Genomic DNA, 21943 nt, shown 5'->3' with positions numbered 1-21943 from the left:
AGAATGTATTTTGTATTATAATACCAACATACTCAAACTGATCCTCCAGTTTAAGAAAGAAGAATGCTATTTATATTGCGGGCTGATAGTGTGCCATGAAAAAGAACAGTAGAATATAAATTAATAGATGACTAGTTGAAGAAATGGTCTAAACATTTTTTTTCTTTTTAGTATCAATATCAACTAGAACTCTGGAAAATAGACTGGCAATTAATGCCATGGATAGGGAACCAATGCCATAGCATCGCATTGGCCCTTGGAGCCAGTAGAGAGAGCATGCAGCGATGGGTCCCAGTGCACGGCCAAGCTGACCCCAGGAGCGGAACTTTCCTAAAGTGCTCCCTGCGCCTGCATATCGGGTTGCTCCTTTTCTTCCATCTTCCGCACCTGATTGTAACCCGTCACATTGTAATGAGGCAAGAGCAGTGAGGCAGGTCACAACGCTTGCTGAGGTGAAGGCCAACAGGGCAGCCCCCGTATAAAGCAGGCCAAGACTAGGAAAAGCTGCAACTCCAGCTATACACGCCAATGCAAGCGCGCATGATGCCATCCCTTGTAAGGCAACTCTCTTCTCTCCTACACTATGTGCTCTTCTGCGCACATATCCCCCCTGGAACAGAGAAGAAAGAATCCCTATAAATCCCAAGAGTTTCCCTTGCTGCATATGAGTGAAGTCAAAGAGATCAAACGTGAGAAAGGTTATCGTGAACTCCATCCCAGAGAAAATAAAGAGGAAGGCGAAGTGAAGAGCGGAGAGAACCCGAAGATTATCAATACGCTTGTTTTTTTCCGTAGCACTTAGTTGAGGGTGTTTTTCAGTGGACTTGGAGGAGCCCGACTCCTGTTTTCGGGATATGTTTGCGGTTTCAGGGAGGAAGATATAAATAAACATGATTTCGATGATGAGGAGAATCAAGGAGATCAAGGCTGAAGTGGAGTATGGATTGAACCCCCACTCAATGAGTTTGGGGTGTACGCTCGAAATATCCTTGGAGGCGAAATATGCACCTATTGCAGGACCAATGGTGAAAGATATCGCGAAGGCAATTCCAACAAGGGCAACCGCCCGTGAACGTGTCTCTTTGGTCGTAACATCCGATACGATAGCGATGGAAAGTTGAACGTTTCCCTCGCTCAAACCTCCAACAACACGGGCGAGTACAAAGCGTTCGAATGTCTTTGCAGTCATCCAAAGACAACTGGATGCAATATTGCCCAGCTAGAAAGATGAAATAGAGTTAGAAATATGCCAAGGAATAGAAAAAAAAAATAGATGGCCAGGGCTCTTTTCTCCATGAGAAAGAAAAAAAAATAAAGCGAAATGTTACCATGGAGAAAAGCAGAACAGTCCTTCTGCCCCAACGATCCGATAGAGAGCCGATTACAGGGGATATGAGGAACTGTAGAAATGAGAACAGGGAGCCAAGCGCCCCACCTAATAAGACGGTGTCCCATGAAGACGAAACAGGGACAAATCTCCCAACTAAACGACGGAACTCAGCCATACATTTTAGCGACCATTCCAATAGCCAGCTCTAAATAGGTAGAGAGGAGTTACATCGAGGTCAATTTCGCTAGAGTTGAAATGTCAGTAAATATTAATCAGCACTTGTATACCTTATCTTCTGAAAAGTTATAAAAGTGAATGAGTCGTGGAAATAAGGGTAGAATAATGGTGAATGCGAGAATATCGAGAACAAGTGCGATGAAAACGATGCGCGTTATTTTCGATGCATCCATTGAATATAGGAGAAAACTGAAGAAAAGTCATAGAGCGTTCGACCCCCGCACAGTTTAATTATTATATTAGGGTTAAATCTTACAGGCTGACAACAAAAAAAAATAGTAATTTTTACCAATATAAAAAAAGACCTTTCGTGGCGCGACTAATACGTACGTTCTGCACCTGTAAAGATTGCTGCACTGGAAGCGAAGATTCAGACCCTTAACAATGATGCAGGACCTTACTACAAATGCAAATAATGGCATTCATTCCTTGCCGACAAATCAGGATATCCCCTTCTCGATTCTCGATAATGATCTTTATAAATTTACCATGCAGCAGTTTGTGTTCATCCATTTTCGTGACATTCCCGTAAAGTACCGATTCAAAAATAGATCGCCAACTATCAGACTAAATGAGCCTGCGATAGAATGGCTAAAGTCGCGGATTCAAGGTTAGTATCTTCGATACATAGATTCTGGGCATTTCTGTCCTAAATATTATATTGTTTTTCTAAATTGCTTATATTGGTTCTATTTAATTTCAACTTTAATAGGCCTTGAGAAATTAAGTCTTACAGCGGACGAGCGCCAATTTCTTGAAGGATATTCCTTTTTTTCTAGAGAATATCTCGAATTTCTGCAGTCATTCCGTTATCGGCCAGCAGAACAAGTGAATATAAGTTTGGATAGCGATGGAGATCTCCAGCTAAACATTCAAGGATTTTGGCATGAAGTTATTCTATATGAAGTACCTCTGCTCGCTCTAGTCAGCGAAGCTTACTTCCGTTTCGTTGACCTTGATTGGAACTATGATGGTCAGGAGAGCAGGGCAAAGGCAAAGGCAATGAAGCTCTTGCAGCATGGATGTGTTTTCAGTGAATTTGGAACTCGCCGGCGCCGCGACTATTACACTCAGGATATTGTAGTACGCGTATTAGCTCGTGCAAATAAGGAGCATTTACTTGAAAATCCAGGCAGCCAAGGAAAATTGGTGGGGACAAGCAATGTCCACTTTGCGCACAAATATGGCCTTACTGCTGTCGGAACTCTGGCACATGAACTCTTTATGGGTGTGAGCGCACTTGAGGGAGTAGCTAATGCAAATCGACTCACTCTAGAGAAGTGGCACGATACCTACAAGGGACAGCTGGGAATTGCGCTAACAGACACGTTTGGAACTGAGGTCTTTTTCCGTGATTTCGGAGGCAAGCTTGCCAATGCCTTTAGTGGTGTCCGCCATGATAGTGGCGACCCGTTTGGGTTCGTAGATCGTGTCGTAGAGCACTATCGGACCCTAGGGATAAATGCATCGCAGAAGGTTATTATGTTTTCGGATTCACTCACTCCAGAGCTAGCCATTCAGCTGAAAGAACATTGTGACTCATCCGGTGTAAAGTGCGCATTTGGTATTGGTACCAATTTCACAAATGACTTTGAGCGAAAGGGGGGAGGAAAAAGTGTCCCAATGAACATTGTGATCAAGCTGAGTGAGTGCCGCGGAATTCCCGTCGTGAAGCTGAGTGACGAGAAAACAAAACATAGTGGACCTAAGGAGGCAGTACAGGATGCACTTCGCATACTCGGCCTTCCGCTAGATTAATTTCATTAACCGTGTGTAGACATGTGCTTTTATATCTCCAATTTCTACCTCAATCACAACCACTCTAATATAGACCGATATACACACAATGAGTTGGAAAATTGATGTTCATCCAATTTTCGTATTTCCGATGGTTACCAAACTATTAGCTACATTGTATTCGTTGGTCAAAAGTTGAAAATTTTAGCATTAATGTTTCATCGGCCAGTCGTGTTTCATAATCACTAGACATAAAAAAGTGAATACTTGAGGAAAAAAAATGGCATTCTTTAAAATGCATCGATATTTACGGAGAGGTCCTCTAGATTTATTAAAAGGATGACTGGAGTCAACAAAATGCCTTAAAACAATGAGATCTCCCATTCAAAAAACAACTTTCCCTATATTAAAGCCAGGGCCTCGGTGCATTCCGATCACATGCCGTAGTTTTGTGACTTGCCAAAGAAATAAGCGTGGAATGAAAATATGCGGCTCGAAGAGGAAAAACCAACTTAAATTTAACCATATATTCGCGTGTTCCATTTCTGGATGGCTATATTTCCTTATATTCATCTTCCCCTCTCCTTATCTTCCTTTCTTCCTTTACCGCGGTCTTACGATTACTCTTGTGATGGCTTTTAGAATTATACCCACCCATCCATTTTTTATTGCAAAATAGTTGTTCGAATTCTTTGTTCAGCTTTCACCCATTTATTGTTCCATTCCTCGACACAATTTCAGACTGGCCCTCTATTGATTCCGTTCTCCCGTTTCCAATTCATAACTTTTTCTTAAGTTATCCTCGATAGTAGCTTGGTAATGGGTGTACATAGAGATAGGCAAATATTTACCTGGTGTGTCCTCTTCGTGCTCTTAACACTCTCGCTCTTCTATCAAATCACCCTTGAGAGCACAGCGGTAACACCGCTTGTCATTCTCAGAGCAACGCGATGGATGGGTGCGCATGGTTGAATTAGCATTGAATTCTTCTTTCACTAAATTTATACTTTAGTAGACCACGGTCGCCCAGCAGCAAAATATATAGAAAAAACGGTCAATTCTCCTGGGCAGAGTGAGGAGAAGTTTGTTACCTTTTATCTACATTCGGGATTCCATAATCAAAGAGGTGCTTTGGGTCAGTACTTTCCCAAATATCTACTCAGTAAGGTTGGGACAAGATTAACATTCGTTTACATTATAGAAAACGCAATTCGCATTGCATACATGCTAAATCGCACCCTCATTGTCCCTCCGGCCAATCTTGGTAGGGCAATACCTTTTCGCACTTTCGATTTCTTAAAAAACGGCTATGACGATTGCTTGAGTCTTCGACCGAGTCGACCCTGTAAATCCATCACCAACAAGGTCTTTTATGTTCCATTCAACAAACTCCTTAATTTCAACGCAATCGAGAAAAAAGTGCGCATGATATTTCTAGATGATGCGCGGGCAGATCTTAACCGCATGCTTGATATCAAGGACGAGAAAACGGAAGTGCTAATGCTACACGATGCTACTCGAAAAGATTACAAAATATTTGACCAATATGAGAGGAATGACCAGCAACGACTGAAGCCCTACTTGATTCGCTTAATGGCCGAGGATTTGAGGAAGCACTCGGCGAAGTTAGTACGATTTGGTTCCTTGTTTGGATCCGAGCGTGTTACGATGAATTTACCAGAGAGTAAGGCAATGTTCGACCTTATACAGGAGACCATTGTCTTTAGCCATCCCGAAGTGATAGCTGCGGCAAAACGTGTTGTTACCCTGTTGGGCAACGAGTTTGTTTCGGTGCAAGCGCGGATTGGCGACGGTTATTACGCAGTGCACGAGAGAGAGAACTTATTGGAGTTGCGCGATAAGCTGAAAAAGGTAATAGGGCGACGGAAATCCAAAATCAAGAAAGAGCCGCCCCCCTTGCCAGCCATCGGAACTCGTCCGAACCTGGAGGAATGTAAAAGGAACGCCAGATATTATGGTCGCTGGTCGCTTGTCTTCATGGCCACAGACTCACCGGAGAGCCCACATGTTCGTACTACTTTCCGTCCAATCGTGGAAGAATTCCCGTGTACATTTACCCTACACGATATGTCTCAGGATATTCTAAAAATTCACAGTGACGATATACCCAGCGGGCGGCTTATGCCGATGGTGGACGCGTTGATTGCATCATATGGGAGATTCTTTGTTTTCACTGGAGGTAGCACATATGGACGCTATGTGAAAAGATTAAATCGTCTAAATGCGTTGAAAGACGACTGACATCTATACCACTTCGCTGCAATTGTTATTATTGCTATGTTTATATACCCTGTTGTTCTATATCATTTCCGCTTACTTGTTAATAATACTAATAAACCATTAATGTTTCAGGCTCTAATATTTTCTCAATATTTGTGGTTATTTTGTACAAGTAAGAGTCAGGAATAAGGAGGATGAAACCCTGAACAAACTATAAAATAAACCATCAAAGTTTATTTATTCTCATCGACATTCTCTGGTTTTCGAGTAGATATTTTTCTTCTTAGTAATTCTACCAGGCTGCGGCCTTCAGGGCGTGGGTTGTCTCGCTCATATAAGAAATACGCTCCTACCCCGACAACTATCGAGAACACAATGTCTCCAGATCTATTTGTTATATTAATTAAGATAAAAAAAATTAAAGGAATAGATTAGGAAAAACACAAGATAACGGCGTTTGGAGCGTACATGAAAAAAGCTTTACCTTGAGATCAAATATTTGTATTGGACTGGAGATGACATGATTTACTGAGACTTTTATAAATGGGTCATCACATGAGCTACTTCAAGAGCTACTAATATTTTTGAGAATATCTGAATCTCGAAAAGACAACTCAGCATGCCTGCTTTAATTAAGATTGTATATAGTGACTGTTAAATTGTTAAAAGCGTTGGAGTGGAAACAGAACTTCAATACAGATCTTTAAAGAATGCCAACGTTCGAAAGTCGGCCGCTTAATCCAAAATTAGGAGGTCTCAACTCGTTTATCAAGCGCCGGCCTTTCGTCTTTTTTGGGCTTCCATTTATTACAGTTCTTGTGGTTGGATCATTTGGTTTACAGCAGTTCACCAAGACAAGATACGAGCATCATGAGCATCGTGTAACTCAGGTAAGATCCACACCGATATTGAAAAAATCAATTACATGAAAACAATTGAATTAATGGGTAATATGATGTTGGCTCTTTTTGACATTTATTAATTTTATCTCTTTGCCTCCGCTAGTTGAAGAAAGAAGATGAACTCAACATGAGCAAAGGCAAGCGACGCCTAAGTTTACAAGAAGAATATTGGGTAAAGCTCTAGTAATATTCTAGTACATTATTTTAATAACTAATCATTCTTTTAGAGACTCCAAGCACACGAAGAAGAGCTGGATTCATGGGAGAGTAAGCGGGTTCCACGGCCCGAAGGTGTACCGGATAATGTGATGAAGTCGTAGATGTTCTTTGCATGTATATTAAAATGGCACTTGTTCGCTATTCCTATTGATATATTCACTCTATGTAATAGATAAAATCGAATAAAAAAGCTAAATTATCATATAAAAGCCCACTCTAGTTGGATATGAATTAGTATATGTTTTAGGGAGGATAGATTCGAGTTCACTTTTCGCGACTTATTCAAGGGTTGGTATTGCTCTGATGACTTGATCCGCTGCTAGAGTTAGTCAATAGATGATGGTCTATATACCGAGGATATCTCGTTAATATACGCTCACAAATGTATATCTTAAGCACAATCCTGCTGATTTTACCCCGAGAAATTTAGTCAGCTCAGGAGAGGTGAGATAAGAGCTGGAGCTTGAATGAATGCATTTTATGGAGTACTTATTATATCTTACTTTAGGTGTTTGAATAAATAATGTAAAAGTGAGGCGAAGCTGATCATAACATGAAGGCCGTGTTAATAAAATGAGAAAAGGGTAGAAATAGCACATTGCATAAATAAATGAACACATAGTGATACAAAAATGATAAATTTTTCAACCAGAGTATTTGAGTACGTATCTACGGAGATATGCTATTAATTTGAATTATTTATGCCTCAGGTTTTCTTGTCCATATTGCTTTGGTTCGCATTTGCCGAGGTTGTTTGGATCAACGCCTTGGAATCATCTCCATCGAAAGCAATAGTGATTGGGCTATATTCATCCTTGGTTGTAGAATTTTCATTTTCTGCATTCAGGGATTGCGGGATATCATTACCCTCATTCGTGGGCACTCCATTCATTAATATTGCTGGTTCAATAGTACTACTCATACCAGATGCGTAGTCTTTTGAGTCTACCAGTTCTACACCGGGTTCCGTTTTGGGTTTACGTTTGGAGACAACCCGTACTAGCTTAGGGCGTGCACGTGTCACCAACAACGGATCGCCACCCTTATCAGACGTTCGTCTCTCTCCAAGGTTAACGCGATTCGCCGTTTTAATAATTGTTGCTCGTGGGCCAATTTCGTCATTGGTTGGTATATCATAATTTTGAGATAGAGGACCAGCTCTAATCTAAAGAAATATATATTATATAGTTATGCAGATTGAAATATGCTGGAATTAGCTAGTAATACTGACCTCTTCTAATGGCCTGCCATTATCATTCAGATTTTTCGAATTAACTACATTTGTGCCTCGCGTTTTTTTGCGCCAAAAATACAAAAGAACTCCAACAAGTAAGACGACAAAGCCAATAGCGCCAATCACACCTCCAATTAATGTCCAGTTTGTATTATTTCCACCCTGAGGACCAGTGGAAACATCGGCGATTTGTGCTAAAGGCACACACTTGGCCGACGCGCACAAATTGCACGAACGGGTAACAAGGACACATTTTTGGTCCTGAGGACAAGAAGGACATTGAGGAGGTGGGCAGTCTTTATCTTTTATACACTTGTTAGGGTCTTCTGCTCTAACAAATAGCCCTCGCGGAGGGCGTCGTAGCCGAATATAAGGATCGTTTGGCACTAAGTAGAATGCAGAATCAGAATTTACATTGGTTAGAAAATATTGCTAATCATGGCTTTATGTGCTGCATACTCAATACACCGAAAGGCATAATTTTCTCATCTTCTCGTTTAAACATTCAAAGGAGCGTACAAAAAATATAGAAATAAAATGAGGGGCAATTCAACATAAAAAAAGATTAAGAAAATTCACGAAGTGAAACAAGAAATTATGACCCAGAGTCCGCAGCACTCAATAAAAAAATTTCCCACGTCCCCCCGCGTTCCTTTGAGTTGTTTCTGTTGTAGCATTTCGACTTTCAATGGCAATGTTACTTAATTCTGCGCGAACAATCCGCGCTGCTCATCCAAGAATCATAAACATCAGTACAAATCGTATATGGACGCGTTACTCATCAGGTGTGACAGGTAAGCATCCTTAAAAATTTCTACTGTAAGAGTTAAGGACGACTGGAGGGTTAGCAGAGCTGAGGCATCCTAAGGATCCATAATGCTTCCTGTTTGTGTTTATTGACATTGTTTTTTAATCTTTCCATAGTTCGTAAACCACTATTCGATAAAATACTTATCGCAAATCGGTATTCCCTCCCCCATATCCTATTCTTTTTATTTTAAGGATGAGATCATTCATACCCTGTATTATGGTGTATAGTGGTGAAATTGCGTGTAGAGTAATTAGGACAGCAAAGAAGCTTGGGATAAAAACTGTAGCTGTGTACAGCGAGCCGGATAGGGATGCTCTTCACGTCAAGATGGTAATTCGCTCGCAAATTTCATCTATGTTCATATACGAAGTTGTTGATGTCGTGTATACAAACTAGGCCGACGAGGCTTATTTGCTCGGTCCAGCTGCGTCCTCAGAAAGCTATTTGAGAATGGATAAGATTGTCGATGTGTCGAAGCGTAGTGGGGCTCAGGTATGTTTTAGATTATTTAACTTATTGGGAAATTCAGCATTTTGATTAGAATTCTTTTAGGCCATTCATCCTGGCTATGGATTCTTATCTGAAAATGCCGAGTTTTCAGATTTACTTATGAAGGAAGGTATCACTTTCATTGGTCCTCCTGCCAGCGCGATTCGTTCTATGGGATCTAAAAGGTTGTTCTTAGATCAAAAAGGGTTGCTGAGTTGTTATTTATCCTCTTCTCAATTAGTGAATCTAAAATCATCATGGAAGCTGCTAATGTTCCCGTAGTTCCTGGCTACCATGGTGAGAATCAAGACCCCAGATTTCTCAAGGAAGAAGCCGCACGCATTGGATACCCGGTTCTCATTAAAGCCATCAAAGGTGGAGGTGGTAAAGGCATGCGCATCGTTAATTCACCCGCTGAATTTGACTTTGCTCTTGAATCGGCAAAACGTGAATCTGCCAAGTCATTTGGTGATGACAAGGTTCTTATTGAGAAATACCTAACAACTCCACGCCACGTCGAGGTCCAAGTGTTTGCAGATAGCCATGGAAATGCAGTGCACCTATTTGAACGCGACTGCTCGGTTCAACGTAGGCACCAAAAAATATTAGAGGAGGCCCCAGCTCCTGGCTTATCGGAGGAGTTACGGATGGAACTTGGTCGGAAAGCTGTGGATGCCGCGCGTGCTGTAAATTATTTGGGGGCTGGTACGGTAGAATTCATCATGGACAATTTAGAGAAAAAATTCTATTTCATGGAGATGAACACTAGATTACAAGTTAGTATAAATTACTCTGGCTTAACATCAGATTCAATTTAAACGGAGACTCTTAATAGGTTGAGCATCCTGTCACCGAAATGGTCACAGGCACTGATCTAGTTCACTGGCAACTAGAAGTAAGCTGTATGGCGGTGTTCTTATTGTGTTCAAATTTCTCATATAATATGCTCTTTCTTAGGTCGCTGCCGGAAACCCATTGCCTTATACACAGGAGCAATTGAAATTAGATGGACATGCATTTGAGGCTCGTATATATGCGGAGAATCCTAGAAAGTAGGCAATCCTTAATACCAAAAAGGAAACCTTTCATAGAAATAACTAATTAATTATCTAGTGGGTTCCTTCCCGACACTGGACCATTGCTACATGTCCGAACACCTGAGGCTTCTCCTACTGTCCGACTGGAAACAGGATTTGGACAAGGAGATCAGATTAGCGTGCATTATGATCCAATGATTGCCAAACTTGTTGTCAAGGGCGAGGACCGTACGGCAGCACTTCGCATACTGCGAAAGGCATTGGGAGAGTATGAGGTATGCACACAGGTCATACTATTTATGAAATAAGATTTACTAATTTACCTTTGCCTTGTTAGGTGGTTGGCTTGAATACTAATATAGATTTTCTTAAAACGTTGGCATCACATCCCGCTTTTATAGATGGTGATGTCGAAACGGGATTCATCAAGGTAATACCCCATCAAACTCTCTATTGTATCGCCAATAAAACAATTTAACAATTTTTGCTTAGAAACATGAACCTGAGCTCTTCCCCCCGATCAGTACACCTGCTCCAGAGGTAGCGGCTCAGGCAGCGCTTTCTATTATCTTGAAGGATATTGAAGCTTTCGAATCAGCTAATGCTGGTACATTGGATCCCCACTCTCCATGGACCAAGCTAACCAATGCCCGCCTTAATCTCCTTCACACCCGCCAAATCACCTTTGAAGATGCAGAAACTTCGAAGAAGATTGTCACTGAAGTGACCTCACGACAAGATGGATTATTGGATATTACCGTAAGTTGGGACGATAAGACACAAACATTTGAGGGTGTAAGGTCAACAATACGCGCGCAGGATGGAGTGCTGGTGACAGATATTGCAGACAGGCAATTGAGAAGTCGTGTTGTTTTGAATAAGGAAAAAGTGCACGTGTTTGGCGAGGTAAATGGTTTGCTTTTCTATTTTTCCTCCGATCAATTTGATGGACCTTCTCTATTATTTAGACGGGAAAAACCACATTATCCATCCCCACGCCATCCTATCTCCGTGCCACCAGTTCAGATGTCGCCGGATCGGTTAAAACTCCCATGCCCTGTAAGATATCCCAGGTAAATACGCTTGGATAGCTCCACTTTTGCGCATCCGACTATACTTGTAATTTTATTAGATTCTTGTACAACCGGGTCAAGAAGTGGAGAAGGATCAACCGCTCATAATTTTAGAGGCTATGAAAATGGAGGTAAGTTTTGATTTCATCTGAATTAATGGGCAACTCTAACTATTCATGCGGTCTTTTCTAGCATCTTATTAAATCACCTTTCCCTGGGAAGATTTCGCAAGTGTTTTACAAAGTCGGCGACTTAGTTCCAGAAAATAAGAGTCTGGTAGCCTTCCAATTAGAAAAAGAAGAGATAGGTGGAGCAGGTGACAATACCAATGGAAACTAAACTGGAGTTGGCACAGCTTCTTAAGATTTAGCTTATAGATTCCTTTCATGTTATCTTTGAACGGAATAATCATGGAATTTTCAAATAAATTCAATAGAATAAAAAGTGTAACTTCTAAAATTTGTGCGTGACGTTGCTTTCTTGCGCCTCATAAACAATTCAGGTGTAAGTAGAGTGAAATATTGAAAAGTACGCGCATTGCTTGCCAAATCAAAAAATTGCGATGGCGTCGTCCGCACCATCACTCAAGGAGCTTCTTGAGCAGTCTAAAAGACTCACAACTCACATTATCAGTCCCGATCTCCCGCAGATCGAACGAAGCCTTGAGACGCTCGAGAATCAATCGCGCAAACTCGCAGCAAAGGCAACAACGCGTGAGGATGGCATACGTGGGCCTATTTCATCACCCTTGCGATCTCTGATCGAGCCATTACAGCAAGTTCAGGTCTTAGAGCCTGTGCAACCTTTGCACGATACCGACGTAGAGGTTGAAAATAATTGGGCTTCGAATTGGCGAAAACATGGCTTATGGAGAATATTTTATCTTTGGATAGGGTTATCTTCGGCATGAACACGAGCAGATCATCATAAACGCAATTGAGGAAGGCCGCCGAAAGGTTTAGATTTTCTCCTCTTTCTTTTTGCTTTGTAATTCACCTTTTTGTCTTTGCGTTTAGACACTAGGAGATTTTGATGAATGTCTTGAGCGTTCCCTTCATCTAGACTGGGAAAGGTTCAAAAAGAAGATTTTTGAAGAGCTTGGACAGCATCAAGGACGAAGTAGCACTGCTGGTGGAAAATTGGATGGGACAAGCTCTCTACTACGTAGCTCGATGGGTGCTAGCGGTTTCCGCGCATCAGTGAGCACACCATTCTCGCCAACAGTAAGTGCTTAATTTTTAAATTTCGTGCTTGCGTTTCTCCAATATCATTTTCGTATAGAAATCTCTGAGTACGAGTGTGATGCGCGATGAATCTGCAGTGAGTTCATTACCTACCCCTACATTGCAAATGCATACTCGTATGATGCGTTATGCCAAGGCGGTACGGGCACTGAATGACCACCGTCTGCAAGGAAAAGATTTCGGAGTGGTCCATGTTTTCCGGGATGTTGCCCTTTCACTCTTGCAAGACGCTGTATGTTTCCAAGCTTAGACAGCCATTGACTTTTAACTGACAATGAAATACTATATAGAAGCTGCATAGTATTGCAGAATGTGGTCGATTGTTAGCTACGCTTATTGGAGAGGAATATGTACTGAATGGAGAATTTCAACGACAACCGCTCAAGGCAAGACAGTATGCGCGCGCATACCTCTATTCGCCCTATAATAGCCCTCAAGGAGTCGAGCTAAGACAAAAACTTGTCCGAGGTGCTAAAAGATTTTTAGAAGAACAGTAAGTGGATGCTCGCGCAAACATAGGTTATTTGAGGATCTCATAGTGTTAATATACTAGATTTCTTGGGTTCGTTGAAAAAACCATTGCCCAAAATCCGCATGAAGCTAAAATTGGCGGTGTGCCATCAGTCCGCAACAAAATCCAGGGATATATCAATATTAGGTATAAGAAACATGGAATGTGGACAAACAAAAAGCTACAGGTCAATATAAAAAGCTAGCCCTTAAATAATTGGCAGATTAATATATCAATTTTTTAACAGATCGTCAACAACGATACAGCAATATGGGCGCAAATTTTCTATTTGATGCGATGTGGTCACGAGCGAGAAGCACTTCAGTTTGCAATTGAACATGAAAACGTCCTTCAAAAAATTGAAAGTTCCTTCTTAGCTTACTTTAAGGCTTACATGGATAGCGAGGACAGAAGGTTTATATTTCTAAAGCTGTTTACTCTTACACTTTCTTTGCTAAGTTTTTTTTTTCTTTTTTTTAATTAGGTTACCTAAGAATATTCAAAACCGTTTACTTTCCGAATACAATCAGCTCGTTCATTATTCAAGTGGCCCAGTTGACCCGTATCGCCTGGCCGTATACAAGATTTTGGGCCGTTGCGAACTGTCAAAGAAAACACTTGCCGATGCAATTCAGACACTAGAAGATTATCTTTGGTTACAGGTTAACATTGCAATCATTGCATATTATTAATTGCTAGGCTATTAACCCTCATGAGTTACCTTAGTTTGCCCTAGTGCGCGAGAGCACAAATGTTCAAGAATCGCCACAGGATCGCTATACTCTCTTCGATCTGCAGAATATCGTGTTGAAATATGGACCTGCCCACTTCAACCCTAAGGGCAATAATCCCGTGTCATACTTCCAGGTGCTACTACTCAGTGGACAGTTTGAGAGGGTAGATTTTAGATTTGGTTTGAGTTGCTACATCCTGGCCTATTCTTACATTCTTTTCCTTAGGCTATTGACTATCTCGTGCAAACTGACCAGTACCAAGTTGACGCTGTTCACTTTGCTATTGCGCTGGCCTACTACGGTCTGCTTAGAATCCCGGAAAATCCGCATGTAGCAGATGTGAATTATGGTAATTCTCGACTGAAAATCGTATTAATTATTCTCTGAAACTAATAGTTCATGGTTATTTAGTTACCATTACCACTGACGAGAGCGGCAACGAGGTACCTCGCTTCGATTTTGCTCGCCTTGTCTACCAGTATACACGCATGTTTGCCCGGTCTGAGCCTCAGGATGCACTTCAGTATCTCTACCTGCTATGTCTTTACGGCAAAGATACAGAGGAAGGCCTACACTTGGTCCGACTCTGCCACGCCTATGTACGGGATCTCGCCCTTGAAACACGAGATTATAGTGGCCTCTTAGGAGAAGCGCGTCGCGATGGCACACGAGTGCCAGGGTCTATCGAGCAATACATGAAGCTGATGTTCCTCAGCAACGAACGAGAGTTTGTGCAAAATATCACCATGCAAGCTGCGCGGAAGAGTCATACTGATGGGCGTTATTTTGATGCTGTACACTTATACAATCTCGCCGAGGTAGGGCTAAAAAGTTTTGTTTATCATAAGAATTGGGACATAATCTATAACAACTTTTTCCGTTACAGGAATACGACACAGTTGTCCAGATTCTCAATGAACAACTTGGAGAAGCACTCACTTTACCCCTACATCACCAAGCACAATCCACAGAGCTTGCTCCACCAACCGGCGCGTTTGGAGGCGGTGAAGATATAAAGTCACTTGCGGAGAATGTCATGACCTACTATATGCAGTACCCCTACATCTCAGCACGTATCTCGGAACGAAGCAAGACAACTTGTAGCCTATTGCTACAGCTATTGCAATTCACTAGCCTATATGATGAGGGGCAATTTGAGCAAGCGCTCCAGGTCAATACAATCTTTTTATTTTTATCAAAAAAAAATTGCTGCACAGGCGAATACTAAATTCTGCTTTATTTTTTTTTTTAATTATTATAGCTTATGGAACAATTGAATTTAATACCGCTTGAATCGGATATGGCTCTTATCACTCGCAAAGCCGATGATCTTCGGGACTTGGACGAGACCATTGCGCGAAATTTCTCGCAACTGCTTTTAATGACAATGACGATCCTGTACAAATTATACACTGCGTTGAAGGAATCCCCGTATGGGGACTCAGAAAGGCAGCTGGTAAGTTTAAGAGAGAGTCGGCTATTTTTTATAAGCATAGCGAACCTAACCTACGGCTATTAGAAAATGAATCTGCTGAGACGCAAGGCGCGTGCCCTAATGATTTTTGCAGGAATGATACAATTCAGAATGCCCGCGGACATGTACGCCCGGTTGAATCGGTTGGATGTTTTCATGAATTGATGCGGCTGCCCGTGAATGATAGAGAAGAAAATAAAATAAAAAACGGGAAATTCTAGCTTTCTTTAATTGTTTTAAATAAAGATTTATTATTTTCATCAACGCGTCTTAAACCCCGGTCTTATACTTTGCACACTTAATTTATATACTTTAATTAAGGCATTAAAACACTCGCTGGCAAGCCAATGACAGGCTTCTAGGGTACTAGCCCTGAACGATTTCCCTAAACTCGACCAAAAGAGCATTCGATCCGTGGCCAATCCACAACTTTGTGCGTCCCTTGCTCATCCAAAAAATTGCTCGGAAAATACTGTTCAACTCGAGATCCTAGCTTTTTTGCAGCCGCTTTTCTCTTCACCATCATCAACGCAATATAACGCTCACACAATCATATAGGATGCGAGAGAGCGTGATCTTGGAAAGGTTTGTGGCTACATCCATGTCTCATTTATGTTTTCCTTTTTGATCTTGGTTTCGTCGCCTGTTTTTGTGCCATTTTGCCTGCTATTCATTTTCATCAACCAAAATCTGAAGTCCAATTTTTAGTCTGGAGGCCAAAGACACGCCAATCGAGGAGGAGCAGGACGCCCAGTGCAGGGGATGTGGCGAGCTTATTGAAGAAGGATCGGTGGTATCATTTGGAGACGGCATCTGGCACATCGACTGGTAAGCCTTCAACCAAGAATACAAAATGCTAATACATTTTGGGGTTTCTATTAAACCGTGGAATGGTGTTTGTTAGCTTTCGTTGTGCGAAATGCAGACAAATTGTCGAATGTGACTCCAATCTCCTACTGCTCTCCAACGGCTCGCCAATATGTGAGAACTGCTCGTACAATTGCCGAAGTTGCGGCAAATCAATACAAGATGCTGCTATTATGACCGGCGAGGATGCTTACCATGCCGACTGCTTTCGATGCATTGTATGCGAAAATCAGATCGAAGACCTGGTTTTTACACAAACCTCAAAGGTCGGTTGTTAGTAATGCTACTCCTCGCATATGGTTGAATCCTAATTCTATTTTTTTTTTTCTTTCAAAATACATAGGGCATTTATTGCACTGTCTGCTACGCAAAAAAGAAGGAGGAGAAACTAAGAAGAGCAGAAGAAAAAGAGAGGATGACGGAAAAGACAAAACCGCTACACAAACGACGGGAAAAGGAGCTGACAAATTTACCTTTGAGTAAATCCGGGCATATTCCCTCACCTAGCCCTTCACCACACTCTACCAAGATCCGAGAGAGTATCCCATGGGCTAACATCCTGGGCTCCCCCTCTTCCTCACCGTTACGCTCTCCGATACGCTCACCGGTTGGGAGCCCGAATTCTGCCTTACAATCACCTAAAAGCAAGCGCAAATCCGCTATTCTATCCGAAACGCAACTGAGTAATATGCACCAGCTGGACGACTTTGACTTGAAACGTTCAACAAGTGGGCGGTCGCGCTATGGAGATACACGGGCGGTGCCCTCTTCCAAAAAAATCTCTGAATTTCTTACACAGCGTCCACAGACGCGCAGAGATTATCATATGGGAATGGTCCCATCTACATCCGATGAAAACTCCCCCATATTGTCTGGAGACCGCTACGAATCTTCTCATGCAAATGAATCGGACCAGAATGATAGCCCTGGATATCAGTCAGAGGATGGTAACCACAACATTACTAAACACACAAAATTCGCATCACTGCCAAAGAGTCCCAAGCCGTCCTCCGATGGGACTTCAGTTGCTGCTACCGCGGCTGGTGTAGCGTCCAAGGAGAGACGTCAATTAACAATTAGCTCGACCACCTCCAATTTTGTTTCCCGCTACATTGATCTGCCCCAGGGAACACGCACCCCCAAAACGTCCATGTTCTTCTCATTCGACGAAAGCATCAACACCTTCGACCGCCTAAGTCGTCTGCTCGACCTCTCCTTCGACTACGGCGAAAATACGGCCGATTCAGCACGCGCTGACAAACGTCGAAGTAGATATATTGGCGCTGGATTCCCCGGTGCCTCTTTCAATGTCAATACGCCTGTGCCCAATAGTCCGACGGGAAGTGACCGAATTGCCGGGTGGCGGTCTTCCATCTCCTCTCATAGCTCGCTATCCAATGTACAGCCGCCCACGGCCTCTCCAAAGAGGTTCTCAATGAGCATGATCGGGTTTTCACTTAACAAGAGCACCACGGAAATTCGTGCTCCCCCCCTCTATCAAGATGACTCCGTTCTATCCACGCCTAACACCCCGGGTCCCGTGGATGCTTCCGCACTCCCCGACGACATTCCGCAGTTGAAACACGAGATCATATCTCTTCGAAACAAATTGAACGAGGCCGAAACGAATTTCGAAAAGATCAAGGTAATATTTATAAGTGTTTTTATTTGATTCTGTTTTTGTTTTTGACCTCTCAAGTACATGTCGCCCTTTCTATCCATGAAATCAGGCCGTGGGTCGTAAGGCTGTGGAGGAGTTTGAATGCGTCAAGAACGAGTTTTCCAATGAAGTTGCCCTTCGCCAGCAAGCAGAGCAAATGGTGCTGCGCCTTAAATCCGAACTCCAGGCAATCCAGCTCGAAAGGGACGAGTATGGATATGATGGCGTGCGGATGGAGGTGGAGCACATGCGCGCAGAACACACGAAAATTTCTTCATCTGTGGAGAATTTGCGGCGACAACGTGACGCGATATCTAGGGAGCTCCAGGAGCTGCTGACTGGTCGTGACTCCGAGTTTTCAGACTCTGCACAGGACCAGCTCAAAGCGTTCTACCTCTCGGAGCTGCGGACTCTGATGGCAGAACGTGATACAATACTTCAAGAGATCGAGTGGCGCCGGAAAACGCGGGATGAGCTTGATCATGAAATCTTGGTGCTACGGCAAAAGAACGAGGATATTCTCCAGCTAAATAGAGATTTGTACGAAAGATTAGACTCACAAAGCTCAATAAGTTCAAGTGCGTAAAGAAGGATGCAGAATTTCTCCTCGATGAGCTTACTGAAATTTTCCATTCTTCTCCTACAGATCAAAGCACGTTTTATGGCCGTAAATCGAACGAACAGTTCCAAAGAGTGGGAACACTACAACGATTTAATAGCATTAGCCAAGCCAAATTCAAGTGGAAGAAAGGTAAACACGCGTGCTTGCTACTCTATTGCTCTTGTATTATAACTCAATGCTCTCTCCACAATAGCTCGAGATGCAATGAAAGGAATGACTAAGCCGCTCTTACAGCCACAGCCGCAGCAACTTCAGTACCTGCCCCCCCTTCAGGAACAGGTTCACCAGCCCTCGTACCAGGAGAAGCCCCCGCAAAGAGATCGTGCTGTCGATCATGGTCAGCACCAATTTAATCCCACTTCCTTCTTGAGAAGGGTAAAATGTGAAGTTTGTGGAGACAAACTCTGGGGCTTGGCAGAGTATCGATGCGCAGGTTCGTACTAGAATTTCGTCGTGAAAGCATGCGTGATGGCTAAATCCCTTTATTCCATTTAGTTTGCGGAATGCCCGTCCACGCCAAATGTGTGCGTAGAGCGCCCACGACCTGTGTGGTTAGTAAAAATTCAGCAAAGGAACTGGAATCTGCGAAGAGTGGAGGTTTGTGTCTCAAACTTGCAATGAATCAAGGCTCTTGTTCTTATCCCTCTGGTGTACTAGTTTTCGGTTGTGAGCTGACATTGCTCGTGGGATCTGGCACTGAAGATGTCCCACTAGTGTTGCGTCGGTGCATAGAAGCGGTGGAGCGGCGAGGCATGGATTTCGAGGGTATATACCGAAAATCAGGCGGATCGTCCTCTGTGAAAAGCATGCAGCTTGCATTCGACAACGGTGAAGACCCAGATCTCAACGACCCGAATTTGGATGTGTGTGTGGTTGCCAGCGTGCTGAAAACCTTCCTACGAATGCTACCTCAGCCTTTGCTTACCTTTGAGCTCTACACGCAGTTCATCGACGCAACCCGTAAGCTGCTCACTTATCCATGTCTCTCTACAACACATTGAACACCGTTGCCTTTTTTTTTGAAATAGGTATAGAAGACGAGGAGAAGCAGCTCGAGACCTTCCGTAACCTCATCCAGCAGCTACCTCCTGTAAATTACAAGACTTTCCGCTACCTCATGCTCCATCTGGATCGAGTCCAAAAGCTCAGCGAAATCAACCTCATGTCGCCCAAGAATCTATCGGTTGTGTTTGGCCCCACCCTTATGTGGGATTCTGAGTCGGCACGTGACCTTGCAGATATTAACCGCAAGAATAAGGCCGTCGAGTATATAATCCAGCATGTGGATGAACTGTTTGCTTCTACACAAGCCCAGCAACAGCAGAAAGAAGAGAACAGCGTAAGATCGACCTCGCCCGCCGATTCTGGGACAGCCATTCGGAAGCGCACGGAAGGTGACTTCACTAATGAGGATATGTCGGTGGATGATCGATCACAGCGTGATGGTGGAGGAGGAGGAGGAGGACCCGTGCGCGCAAGAAATGATGCTTATATTTAATATAATACAGCTTATCATAATTGCATTTGGTTCTTTTGAGATGTGAACAATCTCTTTCTTGAAGTGCTCTTGTTTGTTTTTTTTTAGATTTGTTTATGGTAATCTTATTTGCTCCTGTATTGTCTTTGACTTTTTTTACCTTCTTTCTCACTGTTCGTTCATCACTTTTCCACTGTTTGTGTTCTTCATATGTAATTGCTGTATGGTAAGTTTCGCTATTAATATTTATAATATAATTCAGGTCGAGGTGGATGTTTCCACTCATATTCTACAATGACGCCCGATTCAAATACGGAGGTTTAAGGAGCTCACTAGAAGCCAACTGGCCAGTGTATAGCAACTCCCACAAAACTGTAAACAAGCTAGCTGGGCCGGCTTCTGGGCGGCTTTATTGGGGATTTGCTGGGTGGAGCCACTAAGCTTACAGGTCCTCTATTTGATCAAGGAGATGAATTGGCCTTTGGGCCGAGCACCCTCAGACCACCTTCTCAGGAAGTTGTATACCAAGGTGAGAGCATGCGCCCGGGCCGAAATCTACCCTGCGCGCACAATATCACCACGTTGCTGGGCTACACATAGGATGTACACTGGAAACGATGCGATCCCAGCTGCCATTCGAGGGGATGACGGCCTAATTACCTCCGGCGCAAGTTCCCTGCCGGCTTGTTTACAGGATTGATGATGCCAATATAGAGTTTGCGAACGCGGCTTAGACCAACTAAGAGTGGAGGTTACACGTGGCCTATGGAGTAAATGCGCTCGCCGCGTTAAGGTTATCTTGTACGACATTTTGTTCTGTAATTGCGTATCACTCTGGCTTTGCCATATTAGCTCGAGTTCTTACTCAACTCTCTTTTTCCTTTCTTACTCACTCGTCAGAACATTTTTTTTTTTTGCACTCCTTTATCCTCGCTCTTATAACCTCGCGTAATCCTTCTCCCTTAACATCATTCTTACTTCCATCCGTCTCCCTACTCGTTCCTTCTGCTCATTCCCTTTATTCTTGTGGAACAATGAATTTGAAATTCTTCCTTCTTGCCTCGCTTGCCGTCGCCACGCTCGCATCCGCTGAGGCTCCCGCTTCAAATGAAGCGCTGGGTATATTATCATCTTTTCCATCCGTGGCAAGATGGGCTTATCACTTACCCTATTACTAATGAATGATAGTTGGAGTCTCCTTTGCAAAGCGCGCTGATGTTGTAGACGTTAACCCGAAGCCTGAAAACGCGGGCGATAATGTCCCTAAAGTTAACGACGAGACCCCCGTGGAGGAGAAAAAGGAGGTAGAGAAGGAGAAGGAGAAGGAGATTGAGTTGCCTGAAGTCATCCCCATCCCTAAGCCTGTACCCAACCCGAACGCAAAGAACGAGAAGAAGGGTAAAGGCAAAGGAAAAGGGAAGGGGAAAGGAAAGGGGAAAGGAAAGGGAAAGAAAAATGGCCTCGGCCTCGGCCTTGAGAACCCAGAGCCCAGTGCGCTCGTGAATGCCACCTCCCTCCTCTTGAACGCAACCGCTTCAGCTTCGGGCACCCAAATTCCCTCTGTTGGCTTGACCTCTATTCCTGCTCGCTCCTCTTCTTCCGCCTCCTCTTCGTCTTCGTCTTCGTCTTCGTCTTCCTCTTCCGCCGCTTCCTCCTCCTCCTCCTCCTCGGTTGTCTCCCCCACTACCACGACTGCTGCTACCCCCACTACGACGGTAGTCGTTCCTGTGCAGCAGAAGCCCCAAGTGAATGTCCAGACCGTTACCCAGCATGTTGTCCAGGTGACCGCCACCGCCAACGTCCCTGAACCCGCCCAGGCGGATGCGCCGCAACAAGTGCCTTTCCCCGACCAAGGAGAACTCCCTGCGGATGTGGTCGTCCAAACTGTCATCGACTCCAACGGCTACACTCAGCTCGTTAAGCAACCTTACCAGACCGCAGGTAGCGCAATGGGCTTGGTTGGGGCTGCTTCCGTAGTCTCGGCTTCGGCAGTGACATCCGTCTTTGCCGCCGTGCTCGCAGGCCTTATGTTCCTCTACTAGTC

General features: G+C 43.4%; 9 protein-coding genes across 9 annotated transcripts; 7 read left to right on the top strand and 2 right to left on the bottom strand.

Moving 5' to 3' along the window:
- Nucleotides 1-148: 148 nt before the first annotated feature.
- On the bottom strand, nucleotides 149-1740 carry VTP21DRAFT_8566 (uncharacterized protein; the record flags this gene model as incomplete). The annotated part of the gene is made up of 3 exons (XM_069399430.1): nucleotides 149-1219; nucleotides 1329-1535; nucleotides 1618-1740. The coding sequence occupies 3 exons, from the start codon at nucleotides 1738-1740 to the stop codon at nucleotides 149-151; spliced, it is 1401 nt and encodes a 466-aa protein (XP_069254848.1).
- Nucleotides 1741-1951: 211 nt separating this feature from the next.
- On the top strand, nucleotides 1952-3325 carry VTP21DRAFT_8565 (uncharacterized protein; the record flags this gene model as incomplete). The annotated part of the gene is made up of 2 exons (XM_069399429.1): nucleotides 1952-2177; nucleotides 2280-3325. The coding sequence occupies 2 exons, from the start codon at nucleotides 1952-1954 to the stop codon at nucleotides 3323-3325; spliced, it is 1272 nt and encodes a 423-aa protein (XP_069254847.1).
- A 1203-nt stretch (nucleotides 3326-4528) lies between these two features.
- On the top strand, nucleotides 4529-5566 carry VTP21DRAFT_8564 (uncharacterized protein; the record flags this gene model as incomplete). Its single annotated transcript, XM_069399428.1, has 1 exon — nucleotides 4529-5566. One exon carries the CDS (start codon nucleotides 4529-4531, stop codon nucleotides 5564-5566), a length of 1038 nt encoding a protein of 345 aa, XP_069254846.1.
- Nucleotides 5567-6255: 689 nt separating this feature from the next.
- VTP21DRAFT_8563 (uncharacterized protein) lies at nucleotides 6256-6767 on the top strand (the record flags this gene model as incomplete). Its single annotated transcript, XM_069399427.1, has 3 exons — nucleotides 6256-6435; nucleotides 6551-6619; nucleotides 6675-6767. The coding sequence occupies 3 exons, from the start codon at nucleotides 6256-6258 to the stop codon at nucleotides 6765-6767; spliced, it is 342 nt and encodes a 113-aa protein (XP_069254845.1).
- Nucleotides 6768-7372: 605 nt separating this feature from the next.
- On the bottom strand, nucleotides 7373-8405 carry VTP21DRAFT_8562 (uncharacterized protein; the record flags this gene model as incomplete). Its single annotated transcript, XM_069399426.1, has 3 exons — nucleotides 7373-7831; nucleotides 7898-8286; nucleotides 8360-8405. The coding sequence occupies 3 exons, from the start codon at nucleotides 8403-8405 to the stop codon at nucleotides 7373-7375; spliced, it is 894 nt and encodes a 297-aa protein (XP_069254844.1).
- A 183-nt stretch (nucleotides 8406-8588) lies between these two features.
- VTP21DRAFT_8561 (uncharacterized protein) lies at nucleotides 8589-11649 on the top strand (the record flags this gene model as incomplete). The annotated part of the gene is made up of 14 exons (XM_069399425.1): nucleotides 8589-8694; nucleotides 8825-8864; nucleotides 8939-9041; nucleotides 9108-9203; nucleotides 9264-9385; nucleotides 9442-9976; nucleotides 10036-10095; nucleotides 10158-10252; nucleotides 10314-10512; nucleotides 10575-10667; nucleotides 10730-11143; nucleotides 11206-11310; nucleotides 11370-11441; nucleotides 11503-11649. 14 exons carry the CDS (start codon nucleotides 8589-8591, stop codon nucleotides 11647-11649), a joined length of 2187 nt encoding a protein of 728 aa, XP_069254843.1.
- A 223-nt stretch (nucleotides 11650-11872) lies between these two features.
- On the top strand, nucleotides 11873-15438 carry VTP21DRAFT_8560 (uncharacterized protein; the record flags this gene model as incomplete). The annotated part of the gene is made up of 14 exons (XM_069399424.1): nucleotides 11873-12136; nucleotides 12204-12266; nucleotides 12327-12533; nucleotides 12592-12786; nucleotides 12845-13047; nucleotides 13108-13252; nucleotides 13313-13479; nucleotides 13550-13727; nucleotides 13792-13962; nucleotides 14025-14148; nucleotides 14211-14617; nucleotides 14686-14970; nucleotides 15061-15255; nucleotides 15319-15438. 14 exons carry the CDS (start codon nucleotides 11873-11875, stop codon nucleotides 15436-15438), a joined length of 2724 nt encoding a protein of 907 aa, XP_069254842.1.
- A 394-nt stretch (nucleotides 15439-15832) lies between these two features.
- VTP21DRAFT_8559 (uncharacterized protein) lies at nucleotides 15833-19920 on the top strand (the record flags this gene model as incomplete). Its single annotated transcript, XM_069399422.1, has 10 exons — nucleotides 15833-15858; nucleotides 15982-16101; nucleotides 16178-16406; nucleotides 16484-17785; nucleotides 17871-18378; nucleotides 18447-18551; nucleotides 18616-18855; nucleotides 18918-19019; nucleotides 19080-19382; nucleotides 19451-19920. 10 exons carry the CDS (start codon nucleotides 15833-15835, stop codon nucleotides 19918-19920), a joined length of 3405 nt encoding a protein of 1134 aa, XP_069254841.1.
- A 1013-nt stretch (nucleotides 19921-20933) lies between these two features.
- On the top strand, nucleotides 20934-21941 carry VTP21DRAFT_8558 (uncharacterized protein; the record flags this gene model as incomplete). The annotated part of the gene is made up of 2 exons (XM_069399421.1): nucleotides 20934-21018; nucleotides 21088-21941. 2 exons carry the CDS (start codon nucleotides 20934-20936, stop codon nucleotides 21939-21941), a joined length of 939 nt encoding a protein of 312 aa, XP_069254840.1.
- Nucleotides 21942-21943: the final 2 nt, after the last annotated feature.

This window comes from Calcarisporiella thermophila (genome assembly GCF_041956535.1).
Source record: "Calcarisporiella thermophila strain CBS 279.70 unplaced genomic scaffold VTP21scaffold_4, whole genome shotgun sequence".
In the NCBI taxonomy this organism is placed as follows: domain Eukaryota; kingdom Fungi; phylum Calcarisporiellomycota; class Calcarisporiellomycetes; order Calcarisporiellales; family Calcarisporiellaceae; genus Calcarisporiella; species Calcarisporiella thermophila.
Note: the sequence above shows the minus strand (reverse complement) of the source record. Positions and strands in the feature narration are given on the sequence as shown.